General features: G+C 44.3%; 2 protein-coding genes across 2 annotated transcripts in view; one reads left to right on the top strand and one right to left on the bottom strand.

The window, feature by feature from the left end:
* Nucleotides 1-12,860, top strand: part of eif2b1 (eukaryotic translation initiation factor 2B, subunit 1 alpha) — a 1,065,098-nt gene that overhangs the window by 547,375 nt on the left and 504,863 nt on the right. The gene's annotated exons all lie outside the window — the stretch shown is intronic.
* dnah10 (dynein axonemal heavy chain 10) overlaps nucleotides 1,886-12,860 on the bottom strand; it is a 350,590-nt gene continuing 339,615 nt past the window's right edge. Inside the window, 6 exon segments of the mRNA XM_078554603.1 lie at nucleotides 1,886-2,401; nucleotides 2,834-2,979; nucleotides 3,821-4,001; nucleotides 5,362-5,529; nucleotides 6,987-7,198; nucleotides 9,302-9,433. Coding sequence (XP_078410729.1) covers nucleotides 2,255-2,401; nucleotides 2,834-2,979; nucleotides 3,821-4,001; nucleotides 5,362-5,529; nucleotides 6,987-7,198; nucleotides 9,302-9,433 — 986 coding nt within the window. The 3' untranslated portion in view covers nucleotides 1,886-2,254.

The raw sequence follows: 12,860 nt of genomic DNA, 5'->3' as shown, positions 1-12,860 counted from the left end.
ATCACACTCCTGATTTGTGCCTTGTAGATGGTGGACAGGCTTTGGGGAGTCAGGAGGTGAGTTACACGTCACACAATTCCTAGCCTTTCACCTGCTTTTGTAGCCACAGTATTTATATGGCTAGCCCAGTTCAGTTTCTGGTCAATGATAACCCCCAGAATGTTGATAGTGGGGGATTCAGTGATGCTCATGCCATTGAACGTCAAGGGGCGATGGATTCTCTCTTGTTGGAGATGGTCATTGCCTGGCACTTGTATAGCATGAATGTTATTTGCCATTTGTTAGCCAAAGCCTGGATACTGTCCAGGTCTTGCTGCATTTGTGCATGGACTGTTTCAGTATCTGAGGAGTCATGAATGGTGCTGAACATTGTGCAATCATCAGTGATCATCCCCACTTCTGACCTTATGATGGAAGGAAGGTCATTGATGAAGCAGCTGAAGATGGTTGGGCTGAGGACACTACCCTGAGGAACTCCTGCAGTGATATCCTGGAGCTGACCTCCAACAATCACAACCATCTTCCTTTGTGCCACGTATGACTCCAACCAGTGAAGAGCTTTCCCCCTGATTCCCATTGATTAGGGCTCCTTGATGCCACAATTGGTCAAATGTGGCCTTGTGGTCAAGGGCCGTCACACATACCTCACCGTGGGGGTTCAGCTCTTTTGTCTGTGTTTGAACCGAGGCTATAATAAGATCAGGAGCTGAGTGGCCTGGTGGACCCCAAACTGGGCGTCAGTGAGCAGGTTATTACTAAGCAAGTGTCACTTGAGAGCACTGTTGATGACCCCTTTATTGATGATTGAGAGTAGACTGATGGGGCGGTAATTGGCTGGGTTGGATTTGTCCTGCTTTTTGTGTACAGGACATATCTGGGCAATTTTCCACACGGGCGGATGCCAATGTTGTAGCTGTACTGGAACAGCTTGGCTAGGGACGCAGCAAGTTCTGGAGCACAAGTCTTCAGTACTATTGCTGGAATGTTGTCAGGGCCCATACCCTTTGCAGTATCCAGTGCCTTCAGTTGTTTCTTGATATCATGTGGAGTGAATTAATTTGGCTGAAGACTGGCATCTGTGATGCTGGGGACCTCTGGAGGTGGCCAAGATGGAACATCTACTCAGCACTTCTGGCTGAAGATTGTTGTAAATGCTTCAGTCTCATCTTTTTGCACTGATGTGCTGGGCTCCTCCATTAATGAGGATGGAGAAATTTGTGAAGCCTCCTCCTCCAGTGAGTTGTTTAATTGTCCACCTCCATTCAGGACTGCAGAGCTTAGACCTGATCCGTTGGTTGTGGGATCGCTTAGCTCTGTCTATCACTTGCTGGATTCATGGTCATCATTAGATTTTTAATTCCAGATTTTTATTGAATTCAAATTCCACCATCTGCTGTGGTGGGATTCGAACCCAGGTCCCCAGAGCATTAACCTGGGTCTCTGGATTACCAGTCCAGCGACAATGCCACTATGTCATCACCCCCCCAACCCACCATTTACCTACATGGTGGAGATACCGCAGAATTACCAGCTTCTGACCTGTTCATTGTAGCCACATATGGTTGGTTGATTTCAGTTTCTGCTCAATGGTAACCCCCCCAGGATGTTGATAGTGGGGGATTCAGCGATGGTAATGCCATTGAATGTCGAGGGGAGATGGTTAGATTCTCTCTTGTTGGAGATGGTCATTGCCTGACACTTGTGTGGTGCAAATGTTACTTGCCACTTGTCAGCCCAAGCCTGGATGTCCAGGTCTTGCTGCAGTCATTAATGGTGTTGAACACTGTGTACCTTCATGTGATAAGGAATAGAGGGATGGAGAAGCCCAAGCTATGATGTGAGAACAGCGCAAACGACAACACTTTTCTTTCTTTTGTTTTTATTTATGGAAGTAAGTAGGATTTATTTTATATAAAAATACAAACCAAGTTCCATAAACTGAACGCTGGGCACGTACAACAATTAATAAGCCTCCCTGAAATAGATCGACATATCTATGAGTTTTATTACCATACATTGACTGTCATTTTAATTCTCTCGTTTTTTTGTTTGTTGGCAAATTACTGTTCAGATTATTGTATATATAATTACATTATTAGATTATACTTTGAATTCCTCACATTATATTAGAATTTAAAAATTTACCACTCAAATTAAATTGTTAAGTTAACCAAGACGGTTAAAAAATAAAGCAAATAATGAACAGTCCATAAACGGTACTTGTTGCTAAAACATGCAGTGTGAATCATTTCTTTCAGTCAGAGTTCAGGGTCAGACAGACACCCTGCAGCACCCAGTGCGAAATGTGCTTGGTGGTGAAGAGATCAGCTTCAAAAACTAGACCAACTCCCATTGCATTTCGTCGCAACGATGTCGTGTATACCGGAGTTCGTAAAGTGTTCTGTGTGAAAATGAAAAATACAAGAAGAGAGTTTACAGTCGCTTTTAGAAATGATCGCATTGATTAGACAAAGGAGCATTACCATTTTAAAAACATTTTTAAAGGTTTAAAAATTAAGTTGTGATATACAACAATTAGTCTAAAAGACCCTGTTCAAAACAAGGACCAGAGAGAAGTCCCACAGTGATGAGACATCAGCAGATCTGGTGAATTCAATGTCCAGAAGTGTCGAAACTCATTCTTCTCAATTCTTCCTACCTCTCGCACTGCTGCCATGCATTTCAAACTTCTCTCCAGCACTCAACAACATTCCAGAAGTCAGCAGTTTGTGACTTGTCATTATTCTGTGAGTGACTACACCTGTTAACAATTTCTTCCTTGTACATTTACTGATCAGATTCAGTTATACACTTTCAGGCAGCTGTGACATACCTGCAGTTTGAGCCGATGAGCTTCGATGGGGATCACCTTGAGAACAGGGAGTTCAGTCACCAGCTCCTTCGGTTTGCTCCTAATCAGGCAACTTTCTTCAATATCCCACGATGCTCCTTCCATATATAAACCAGTAATAAAACAGCCTACAAAAGAGTAATGAAAGGAATTAACACACCATGAAACTTCGATACAGCTTCGATGAGGGAGTGTAGTTAAAGCTGTGGATCACCCTGGAGGAAGCTCACTATTCATTCTAAACCTGTCACTGTCCATTGGTTTCATTAACTCAACAGTGGAGTTGGGAATATGGTTAATAAACTTGCAAATGATATTAAAATCTGTGCAAAACACTGGAGGAATTATATTTAACCTCAATATATATTCTCTCATTGGTTTGTGTTAATCTAACCATTCAGTGCAAGCCAAAGGATACCATTCCACTATTATACAAGTGGTTGATTAAACTGTATCCAGCGTTCTGGGCCCAGCTCTGCTCCCTTTGCCTTATGGGTGATACCGTGGATACCAGAGGAGAGGAGAGCTAGGGGAATGATTCCTCGATTAAAGAGGCTCAGCTACTCAGATCAGTTTAAAGAGCACGGTCTGTTTACAGGTAACACTTGGTCCATGAGCTTTGTCAATGTGGTAGGCCTTGCTTGATATTGGCGGAGTCCCTGTGTTTACTGCCCTGTAAAGGTGGGTAATAGTTCAGCCAATACAGCCCACATTCAAAACTGAACTGAGAATTTGGAGAACATGGCATTTTATAAATACATGTTTAATCTTTCTGATCTGAATAAGCTACAATGTCACATTACCAGTTGTAAATAAATCCTCAAATTAGCTCATTCTAGATAATCAAAGTATTTTACTTGTACCAACCGGTGCGTGAAATGTTTAATAATCTGCAGACGCTCTCCACACAAGCACAACATTTGCTGCTTTTCTTAAATTAAACCTCAAAGAATAAAGACTGCTTCTCACCTTGTCCAGGTCGCTCCATGACATCATCAGCAGTTGGATATTTGGTAACTTGTGTATAAAGTGTGGATCGATCGAGGGGCCAGCTATTCTTCCGACAGGTTGCCTGAACCAGAGCAGTGAGATACGATTCTGGGATGTGTAATCCAGACAACCAGATTACATTGGGTTCACTTTCATCAACCTGTAAATTATTTTTGTTAGAAAATCAGACAAGAAAAATGATGATTAACCAGTTCTCTTTCAAAAATTAGTTTGCAGACTTTTTAAAATGGAAAGATACATAAGTATTATTCTAATGCTGTCCCAACCAGCCTCCCATCTTCCATCCATCATGAACTTGAGCTTATCCAAAACATCTTCTACCCATGTCTAAGTCACACCAAGTCCTGTTCACTCAGCCCTGTGCTTGCTGACCTACACTGGCTCCCAACCCAACAATGCCTCAACTTTAAAGTTCTCACCTTTTGTGCAGGTCCCTCCATGGCCTCGCCCTCTCCCGATTTCTGTCACCTTCTCCAGCCCCATAAGCCTCTCTGTGCCCCTCTATTCTAGCCTCCTGAACAGCCACAATTGTCATCGTTCCACCAGCGGAGCCATAGCTACTGTCTGGGCCCCAAGTTCTGGAATTCCCTCCCTAATCCTCTCTGCCTTACTCTCCTCTTATAAGACACTCCTTCCTTAATTCCTAACTCTTTGACCAAGTTTTTTGATCACTCAAGTGAATACTCCTTTTGACACTAAATGTTTTCTGATAATACTCGTGATAAGCGCCTTGGGATGTTTTTATATTTATTTATATACACAACTTGTTGTTGTTGTTGGCACAGCCAGAATCCCAGGGCTGCACAGGAGAGCTGCAAACCGGCCTGTCTGGAATGAGCTGTCACTATAAAACACACTGAGCCAATAATAAACCCCAGTCACACCCACATCACAGACTGGTCCCGGCAAATAAAGAGTCCAAGCAAGAGCAGCTACAGATTCAACCACTAATCTCTGAGCCTCTGGCTTGCCAGACTCAGGTTATTGGGTGCTTAAGAAAAAGATGGCCTCCCAGCTTTGGGTTTCCTCCTGGCTCACTACAGACCATCCCCTCCAAGAGGGTCCTGGTCCTGCTGAAGGTATCTCTGGATGGGAATTCCCCAGGCCACAGAATGGTAACTGAAGCAGGAGGGTAGATCTACACTGTCCACTCTTTACTATACTGTGTGAAAGCTTCAGAAAGCTGGGCCCTGGGGGGTTGGAGCCTGTTCCAGGTACAGACCCAACTCCAGCCCTGGGCATGTTTCAGGAATCCCATGAGCCAGTGGAGAGGCAGTGTGAAGGGGCTTTGGTCTCGATCATTTTCTTGATTTTTATAACAAAGGACTTAATTGGGAAAATTAGCCCTTGGCTTCAATGGAAATATCCTGGGGGATTTTGCTGCATGAAGTTTGACTAATTTAAACATTTGTATGTTTGTTTGTTTCAGCTACTGGAAACATCCTGATTAGTTGAACAATGTAAAGATATCTCCCCCTGAGATTTGTTTCGACACTAACCCATGACATGTACTGGTCAAACCTCCTCTTGAAGTGGATCATCCAGTTCCCAAGTGATTTGAGGGTGTCAGGAGCTAGTCTTCTCCAGATTGCGGGAATTTGACCGTTAAAGAGAGCTCGCGCCACTTCATCCAGCTCACTGCTCATTCCCACTTCACCAGCCAAAGCCTGCAACATGTCAGCATTCCAGCATCAACCAGAGGTTCAAAAATATTAACATCTCATCAACTGTTAATAAATAGAGCAACTCTACTTTGTTCAGGCTCATGTCAGGCTGATTGCAATACAACAAAACACTTCCATTACTGCTTAACATTAGCCATGATCTTATTGAATGGCAGAGCAGGCTCAAGGGGCCTAGTGGCCTATTCCTGCTCCTTGTTTGGATGTTTGCTCTTTGGTGTTTTGGATTGAATTGTCCTGGGCTGCAATTATTGCTGGAGCCAGGTAAATGCTGCTCCTGGAAGTCTGTTTATCACTGCCTCCTCTAGATCACGCTCATGTAGCAGAAACATGAGGAAGTATCTTACTTTGATAGTTTGGCTGTGAGATGTAACATGGGCATAAATTTGCAAATATTTAATTTTACTTGTAGGGTTATGGCCAATTTAATAGACTACACTTTCACTTTAAAAGTAGCTTAATGTTAGTTTTCTAGTTATTTTTCCTCTTGTAATAAATAGTACACAACCACACAGCATTAGAAATAAACACATAACATTAACATCGTCCCCCCCCCATCCCATCTCCCAGTCTGCAGCCTCTAGACATGCAATGCAAGTTGGAACAGACAGAATTTACAGAATGGTGCAAAGCAGAATTCTAAATAATTCACACATGGTTGAAAGCCACTGTTTTAAAGGCCCCTCGGAGAATGAACAATTCCCCTTCCACTACTTCTTATAGTCTATAAAATAATCTCACCCATTTAAACCTGCCAACAAACATGCTGAGCTCCCCCTCCATTTAGTGGAGGCACCATCCCATTCAGTTTAAATGGATTAACTCCTCTAGTAGTCGGGAGAGAATTCAGAATTAAAAGTGCTGATCATATAACAACAGGATTATCCAGCCTTGTGTGAACTGGACAAAGAAAGAGAGGAAATCAGGCAGATGTTCAAAATAATGAGGGGTTTAGAGACAATGAAATATTAAAACTGATTTGATTGGCCAGTGAGTCAGAAACCAAAGACAGAAAGTTAATCCCACACTAAAAGAACGAAGGAGAATCTGTTTCTGCAGAACATCAGCCTGGATGAGTGGGCAGAGCCAAACCCATTACAACTTTCAACTGGAAGTGGGACAAAAATTTCAATGGATATGGAGAGGGGCAAGAAAATGAGACAAATCGGATAATATTTTTCAGAGAGCTGGCATATACACGATGGATTGAATGGACTCCTCTGTGTTGTCTGTTTCTCAGTGATCAGAGAAAGCACGAGGATGTTTTCAAAAAGGAGAACTCTTGTATGAAGTAAAATTATCCTGCCCACCAGTACTAGCAAACTCGTGGTTAGAGTAAATAATCAGCTTTAAGCTACAAACATTCACTGATTATCAGTGGCAAATTGTAGATTTTAATAAATGTTACTGGATTCTCAGAGAACCCAGTGCAGCACACCTACCCTCTGTAACTCCATCAGGGACCGGGACATACGATCAATTAGTAGGTTGAAGCGCTCTAGTTCTTGAAGCAGCACCACTGTGGTTGGTGTAATTTGTAATACAAATTTTTTATAGATAGTGTCAAGATCAAACAGGATTGGAAGTTTGCTTTCGATATCCTTCGCCACATGGCCAATGTACTCATCACGACCCATCCCAGTGCCAGATTCCCCTACGCACAAAAACATTTGACTATTTCACCAGAATACAGAAGGTCATTAAATATAAACAAAAGCAAAATACTGCAGATGCTGGAAATCTGAAATAAAAATAGGTCCGGCAGTGCCTTTCGATGACTAATCACTTTGTCCTTGTTTATATGTATACTTCGGACACCAGAGAGATGTGTGATTAAATGCTTGCACAGACCTCCTCACCCAGTAGTTAAAACTACAACAGTAAGTTGCATTTATATAGTGCCATCAAAAGTAGTAAAAGATCCCAAGGCACTTCACAGGAGTACAAACAAAATCTGACAATGAGCCACATAAGGAGATTCCAAGACAGATGACTGAAAGCTCGGTCTAAGAGATAACGTTTAATAATAACTACTAACAGTGCCTTGAATGCAAAAAAACAGCATAAGTAGAAAGAGAGCGAAGAACTAAAGGCCCTCAATGGACACAGAAAGAGATTAGGAGGAGCTATTAAAGGTTTGGTCAAAGAGAGATAGATTTTAAGAAGGTTATTAAAGATGGAGAACAAATTAGAGAGGCAGAAGTGTTAAGTTTGGAGTTCCCACTATCTTACCCTCTAGACAAGGAACCGTTGCCCCATAGAGAGTGGAGTGTTACCTCATAGAGAGAGGAGTGTTACCCCATAGAGAGGGGAGTGTTACCCCATAGAGAGAGGAGTGTTACCTCATAGAGAGAGGAGTGTTACCCCATAGAGAGAGGAGTGTTACCCCATAGAGAGGGGAGTGTTACCCCATAGAGAGGGGGGTGTTACCTCATAGAGAGAGGAGTGTTACCCCATAGAGAGAGGAGTGTTACCTCATAGAGAGGGGAGTGTTACCCCATAGAGAGGGGAGTGTTACCCCATAGAGAGTGGAGTGTTACCCCATAGAGAGGGGAGTGTTACCCCATAGAGAGAGGAGTGTTACCTCATAGAGAGAGGAGTGTTACCCCATAGAGAGAGGAGTGTTACCTCATAGAGAGAGGAGTGTTACCCCATAGAGAGAGGAGTGTTACCTCATAGAGAGGGGAGTGTTACCCCATAGAGAGGAGGGATGTTAGATGAAGTGCATGCTCCAGTTGAGAGGGGCGGGGGGTGGTGCAAGGGAAAGGGGGTGGGGAGAGTGGTGCAAGGGAAAGGGAGTCTGATCCTGTGCTCTCTGGGTTTTGTGAATAAACCCACGTTAAGGAAAAAAGCAAAATACTGCGGATGCTGGAAATCTGAAACATGTTAAGGGAAGACAGGTTCCAGACTACTCTTTTACTTAGTGACAGTGAGAGGGTGTTACCCCAGGGAGAGAGGGGAGGGTGCTACCCATGAAAAGAAGGGGGTCAGTGATACTTCTTGGAGGGATTTGAGGATGACAATGAGGGTTCTAATTACATAAGCAGAAATAGGAGCTTACAGAGGTATGAGCTCAAGGCTAAAAGCAAAATACTGCAGATGCTGGAAATCTTGAAACAAAAACAGAAAATGCTGGATAAACTCAACAAGTCTGACAGCATTTGTGGAGAGCGAAACAGAGTTAACATTTCGAGTCCAGACTGAAGAAGGGTCATATGGACTTGAAAAGTTAATTCTGCTTCTCTGAGCCCAAGACTGAATAAAATACAGATGGCTCAATTTGCACAACTGGCTTAAATATTTAGCAATTAAAATACTTTGAGCATGGGCAGTAGTTCCTGCATTGTCCAAACATTATTATTAACTCAATGTAAGCTTGAAGTTTGTTGAGAATGTTGCAACAGACCAGGTTAATAGACCAACTGTGACCATGGTGTGAAATCACTTTGAATAGATCAACTATTAACAAACGGACTGTCAAGAACACTAATCACTGCACACTGTTTATTAATGATGAAGGAATGTATCAAGCTACAATTAGTAACATTATAATAGCAGTTAAAATAAATCAAAATTTAACTTAGCTACTTAATGTATTTTACATATTCAACCATATGTGGCTGATAAGTCCAAATGAACATTGTGTTAGGAGCAGTTCTGGCAAGGCCAGTCTGTAATGTATATTAAATACAAGTAAATGCAAGATTTACACACAGACATCAGGAGATAAATTCTGGCGATTCGAACTGAAAGGTACCTGTCTGTGGTTGCAGATCAATCAGATGTCCCCACATGCTTCGAGCTGCTTGTGTATAGTAACCAATCTCGGCGTTGGGATGAAGGCCAAACACCTCGGGAGTGTTGGCAAGTGGAAGAGATTCAATTTCCTCTGAAAATTACAATATTCTAAAATGTTATTGTTAAATATATTTTTAAAAGGCAATAAATATCTGTTTATAGAATAAGGGCCTGTGTACTTCAGCTATTGATGGTCCCTTATTTGGTCACATCTAAGTGCTTTGTTATACCTACTACAGATAAGTTGATATCACATATTTTTAAAGCAATTTTATAAGCCACATTTTTAAAGACTGCAAAATGTGGCATCCAGGAATCACTAGACGTCTCTTGTGGATTGAAACTAGCCTGTCACTGCAGAGAACAGAAGAGTACATTATTGATCGGTGTGTCTCATTCTGGGTCAGACTGAAAGGTGAACAAAACCCATCGCCACCTCAGTACAATATGATGGTCTGTCCTTCAAACACAAAGGCCTTTGGCTGTTTAAACCACAGGTGTGAAAAGCCACAGTCCAGAATGCTTATTCAATTGACACACCACCTTATTCGGACAAAGACTCGGCACTTGATATGAGGTCAGATGGTTAAGGTGGCCACCTTTGCTCTCTGCTTTTACAACGTAACAGCAAACTTCCAGCAGAACTCCATCATCAAAGGCCATCGACCACTGCAGTCAACTAAGCAGCCAAGGTACCCAACAGCAATACCTTGGAAGGGAAAGAAGGATTCTCTTTTATCCTGTTCCAACTTCAAGTTCACCTGAGAGAGCAACCTCCTGGCAGATCAACTACAGGGACCTTCACAGCCACAGAGAAATCTCTGTTTATCAAAAACTTCACTCCAGCCAAAGCATCAACTCAACTAAGAAACAACATCTCTCACTGAGATAAATTTCATTTTTATAATTACTTTTTTATCTTCATCCATATCTAATTTTGTAGGCGGAATCTTCCATTCCGCATTACAAATCGGGTGGTGGGAGCAGAAATGAGAGTGATTCCTACTCGGCCAGGGTCAGATGGAGAGGGGCCAGACGGCTGGCTATGTGCAATCCTACGCTGCTCAGCTCATTAGATATGCATGCACGAGGAGCACGGCAAATCTTATGGTGGAGGGAGGCAAGCAGTCGGTGTTCCCACTGTTAGCTCATGGGATTGAGCCATATTTAAAGGGCACCCGGACAGCCAGTCACTTAGTGCAGGCCTGCGACATCACTGTTGCTTTCTGTCTTGCAACTTGCCAGACCAGAATGTGCCTGCGCCCGAGGCGAGATAGACTCTCCCAGGAAGCCAGTGAGGATGCCTCCAGACTGCAGTCGTCAGCTGCGCCCACAGAGTGAGACATTGTTTTAATAAGGGAGCCTGCTTAGGCATCCACTAAATCTTTCTCTTCTCCGTTCCAGGTACCAGCAAGAAAAGGGAGGAAAAGAATGCAGCCCACCCCCACCACCATCTCCGAGGTGGATACCTCCGAATCCTCAGAGGCGTTCACTTGCACCCTCCACCAGAGCAGATACTGTCACCTCGGTGGGTGCATGTTTTACAATAGGTTCAGGGTCACAATCTGGTGAGCACGTCACAGACATGGGTCCACAGCTGGCAGACGAAGTGACAGCTGAGGTCTCTGACACTCGGAGGAGTGCTGGAGACCAGGCCCCTGCTCAGCCCCATGCAGATGATGAGCCTCTAGACTTGGCCATAAGAGACCCGATGGAGATACAGAGACAGACAGGGGAACATCAGGCAGAGATGCCAGAGGCCATGCGCAGACTGGACCGAAGGCTGGAGGAGTCGGTCCACGTTCTGTCTGATGTTGTGACTCCGCCATGCGAGTGTTTGGCTGCCTCCATGGAAAGGGTGGCGGCCGCCTTGGAGCCCCAGGTCCAGCAGAACCCACAGTGTCTGCTGAATATGTGCTTTGACCTGCACTCCGTCACTCTAGCCATGGGTGCAGTGCAGCAGTGGCCAGGTGAGAGCGGGACTGGGCACCTCGGCCCCCTCCAGGTGTCCCTTCTCCTCAAGGAGTCAGGGAGGTGCCACTGGAAGTAAGAGTGACAGCCAGGCATCCCAAGGGCTTCATCCCAGGACACTCCAAGGGTGCCCTGCCACTCTACCTCCCCTCTGCTAGTGACCCTTCACCTCCAACAGGTCAGGCCAAGGAGGTGAACCTGCACCTGAGCAGGAGACCCTTAAATAGGCCAGGGCCCTCAAGGCCTCGGACCACCAGAGGCTACCCGCTAAAGTCATCACAGTCTACAGGGCATAGTAGTCAGCAGGCTGCCTCCACCTCAGCTGTGAATGTCAGGGCTGCACCTAGACATTGTGATAGAAACAAAAAGATAAAGATGTTTGGAAGGCACACAGATGGCACGAATGTATAACCATTGTATATATTTCTGGCACTTGTACGTTCACTTGCACAGTTTGGAAGTTTCCTGGATTCCATCTTGCTGCTCGTTGCTTCAATGGTTGTGGGCATTTAAGGATCTGGAATGTGGGCCCCCATCAGAGTCCGATAATGAAGTCCTATAGATTCATTTCTCTCACATTCATGACTCAATAATCCCGTATGTGCATGTTTAAACACTGGCCATAATTTGTGAGTGTGCGACCTGGGCACACATTGTGCAATCCATTACTTGCAGCTCACCAGGTTCTGAGAATGATGTCTGCGCAGTTTCCAGTGAGGCCATTGCATCTCCTGCTGCTGTTGCCCTGATGGGGGAGGTGGGTGGATGCCAGGAGCACTTGACAGGAGTTAAACAGGCCATGTGAGTGACAAGGAACACTGTAGGTGCATGTGACAGTTTAAAGAGTGAAGCGCTACACTGTGGTCTGAGCAAAAAACAGGGGCTTCCCTAGATGTTAGGAGAATGACGTTGTGTGCACGTCCATCATTCCTGGCTGTCCTTGTTCAAATGTAATATTGGGCTAACATGCAGGTGAAGTCTGCAAGTAAGGAGGCAATGGGCAAGTTGGCCTTGACTGCAAGAGGGATTGAGTGTAGGATTTAAAGAGGGACGAGTGCAGTTGACTGCAGCCTTTGTGAGACCTCACTTGGAGAATTGTTTGCCCTTGTCAAAGGTAGAAATAGACTTTGCATAAAGGGATTGTAACCAAAGTGCATTGAACATCATTAAAGGACCGGAGTATTATCTCATGAGGTGAGAGAGAGTAGAATGGGCCTGTGTGCTGGATATTGCCGAGGACTGAGAGGTGTAGACCTCTCTGCAATTGGAGGGCAGTGAGTGGCACTTTGATACTTTTCGGGATGATAATGATGTAAAGGGATATGGGGCTATTGAGGACAATTGGCGATCGGGGACCTGTTATAAGAACTCACCTGATCAAGGTGCATGGCGGAGCAATCTCAAGGGGCCAAAAGGTCTATTCATGCTGTTCCTCCCTGTGTGCCCATGTTTCTGGTTCCACCTGAAAGAGCTCCTTGCAAGGTCTACTCCCCATTGGGAGCAGGTGTGAGGGTGACATGAGTGCATTCCTGCCAAGATAAGAAATT

The sequence above is a fragment of the Cetorhinus maximus genome, chromosome 12, assembly GCF_964194155.1.
Source record: "Cetorhinus maximus chromosome 12, sCetMax3.hap1.1, whole genome shotgun sequence".
NCBI classification, from domain to species: domain Eukaryota; kingdom Metazoa; phylum Chordata; class Chondrichthyes; order Lamniformes; family Cetorhinidae; genus Cetorhinus; species Cetorhinus maximus.
This window is presented reverse-complemented; position numbering and strand designations above follow the sequence as displayed.